General features: G+C 48.5%; 1 protein-coding gene across 3 annotated transcripts in view; it reads right to left on the reverse strand.

Annotated features, from left to right (window-relative positions):
- The window catches only part of zmp:0000000936 (interleukin-1 receptor type 1), a 24,293-nt gene continuing 21,460 nt past the window's right edge, over positions 1-2,833 (reverse strand). For all 3 annotated transcript variants that reach the window (XM_042066667.1, XM_042066678.1, XM_042066688.1), the window contains 2 exons: positions 1,863-2,027; positions 1-1,477 (listed from right to left, as the gene is read on the reverse strand). In XM_042066667.1, coding sequence (XP_041922601.1) covers positions 981-1,477; positions 1,863-2,027 — 662 coding nt within the window. In that variant the 3' untranslated portion in view covers positions 1-980. The remainder of the gene's footprint in view (positions 1,478-1,862; positions 2,028-2,833) is intronic.

The following is a 2,833-nucleotide window of genomic DNA, read 5'->3' on the forward strand; positions in this document are numbered from 1 at the left end:
TCAATGGAAACCATTATTTATTTATTTAAGAACACAAATGCTTAATTTGTTGCATAATTATTCTAATTGTTGCATTGAATAATTATTTTGTTGCATTGAATACACACTGGCATGATCACACTGGCATGATCACTCTGGCATCACACTGGCATGATCACACTGGCATGATCACACTGGCATGATCACACTGGCATGATCACTCTGGCATCACACTGGCATGGCATGATCACTCTGGCATGATCACACTGGCATGATCACACTGGCATCATCACACTGGCAGCATCACACTGGCATCATCACACTGGCATGATCACTCTGGCTTCACACTGGCATGATCACACTGGCATGATCACACTGGCATCATCACACTGGCATCACACTGGCATCATCACACTGGCATGATCACACTGGCATCATCACATTGGCATGAGGAAGTACAGCTCTGTAGCTCTAGCAGTTGAGCAAGGTAGACCTCACACACACACGCACACACAGGCACGCACGCTCACACACGCACACACAAGCACGCGCAAACACACACACACACAGGCACACACACACGCACACACAGGCACGCACGCTCACACACACACACACACAGGCGCACACACAGGCATGCACGCTCACACACGCACGCACACACACACACGCGGCGTCTGGTGTAAGGAGTACAGTTCTAAAAGTGCAGCTCTGTACACCCACTGACACACATAACTCCAGATGAGCTTCATATCGCTGGAGAGGATTAAGGACGTCTGCCCACATGATGTCATCTACTCCAGATGACATCTTCAGCCAATGCCCACATGTCTGGCTCTGGAGGAGAGATGACATCACATGCCCAGAGATGATGATGTCACATGCCCAGAGCTTTCAACTCCTGAGTGTTTGGTGCCTGGCCAGTCTGGCCAAGTTAGAACAGTGATTAGTCAGCAGCCCCCTCTACAGGCCAAAGTCTGTAACTGCCATTCTCACACATCTTACGTCTCAGACTGGGGCTGTGTGTTGTGTGTGTGCGTGTGTATGTGAGCTCCTGTCCTGCGTTTCCCTCGGATGGGCATGTGGTAGCGCAGCTCTTTCCAGAAGCGCCGAGAGGGCGTGATGAAGGCCAGCGCCTCCTCCTCCTCCTGCGCCTCCTCCTCTGGCCTGCTGCAGCAGCAGCCGTGTGTGTGTGTGAGCGTGTGTGTGAGCGTGTGTGTGAGCGTGTGTGTGAGCGTGTGTGTGTGGGCGGGACGCAGAGCGCCTTGCTCCTCCTTCAGCAGCCTCAGGGCCGGCGGCACGGCGGAGTCGGACACGCCCCCCAGATCGATCAGGATCACACCCAGCGTATTGTCCTCCAATAGGGAGCGCTGCAGAGCCAGCTGCTGCTCTAGCCACGCCCCCCAGTCATCATCACACGACTGGCCACGCCCACCACCATATATGAGCAGAACCCGGCGACTCAGAGAGAGGGCGGAGCACACAGCGTCAACTAGAGCTGTGGAGACAAAACACACACACACACACACACACATCAGTTAGAAGTGTAGAGACAACAAACACACACACACACACACACACACATAAGTTAGAAGTGTAGAGACAACAAACACACACACACACACCACATCAGTTAGAACTGTAGAGACAACAAACACACACACACACACACCAAATCAGTTAGAACTGTAGAGACAACAAACACACACAACAAACACACACACACACCACATCAGTTAGAACTGTAGAGACAACAAACACACACAACAACATACACACACACACCACATCAGTTAGAACTGTAGAGACAACAAACACACACAACAACACACACACACACACCACATCAGTTAGAACTGTAGAGACAACAAACACACACACACCTTCCCCTGGCATACAGTCCCTGCCCAAGATAAAGAGGCGGTAACCATAGTGACCCTCCAGCATCTGGGGGATGGTGCTCAGGACGAAGGTTTCCTCTGGACTGCCTGGCTGACCAATCAGACGCGGGTACACCACGTATGCATCATACACCTTCCCATCCCCCTCTGCAAGAAACAAACACACACACTTAATGTGCGTGTGTGTGTGTTTGTGAGGGTGTGTGTGTGCGTGAGGGTGATGTGTGTGTGTGTGTGTCCGTGAGGGTGATGTTTGTGTTTTTGTCCGTGAAGTTGATGGGTGTGTGTGTGTGTGTGTGCTAGACATTTTATTAAATAACATTTCAATAGCCTACCTTGGAACACCAGAGGACCAGAATATAATATATAATATAATATATCTGTACTATTTTATATCCTCATATATAAAAAGAGAGAATAGTCTGGTATTTATGACAGCACTCTTTATGCAGATTAGCCTAAAGCCTAGGCCTACTATTTATATTACAACTCTACCTCTTTAATTCAGCTGTCTGGTTGAAGCCTGGAAATATTGTAAACAAGGTAGCATAGTTGGCTAGCTTATCATAGTCTACTGATTTGGACTGTTCATTTTCCCCAGGTGTGTTTAAGTTTCAAGGTAATACTTGTTCTCCTTGGTACAGGCCCTTTTGGGAAACATTGGTATTGAGATGATCAGTCAACTTGAATGCAAGAGTTTTAAACAAATATGTGCAGCATGCTAATTATGCTAAGCGGATTTAATAGTAATTTAGCTAGTTGTCTTCTATGCGTCCTTGCTTTCACGATTGTGACTGTTTTATTCGGATTGTGTTGGCCGAGGCGCGCGTGTCCATTGAGAAGGAGAGGGAGGGAGAGGGAGAGCGAGAGAGAGTGGGGCAAGGAGAGGGGCTTTACTTCTATACTGTTTGGTAAAGTTGAACACATAGTCTACAATGAAAGCAACAAGAGGT

This window comes from Alosa sapidissima, chromosome 2 (assembly GCF_018492685.1).
Source record: "Alosa sapidissima isolate fAloSap1 chromosome 2, fAloSap1.pri, whole genome shotgun sequence".
NCBI classification, from domain to species: Eukaryota; Metazoa; Chordata; class Actinopteri; order Clupeiformes; family Clupeidae; genus Alosa; species Alosa sapidissima.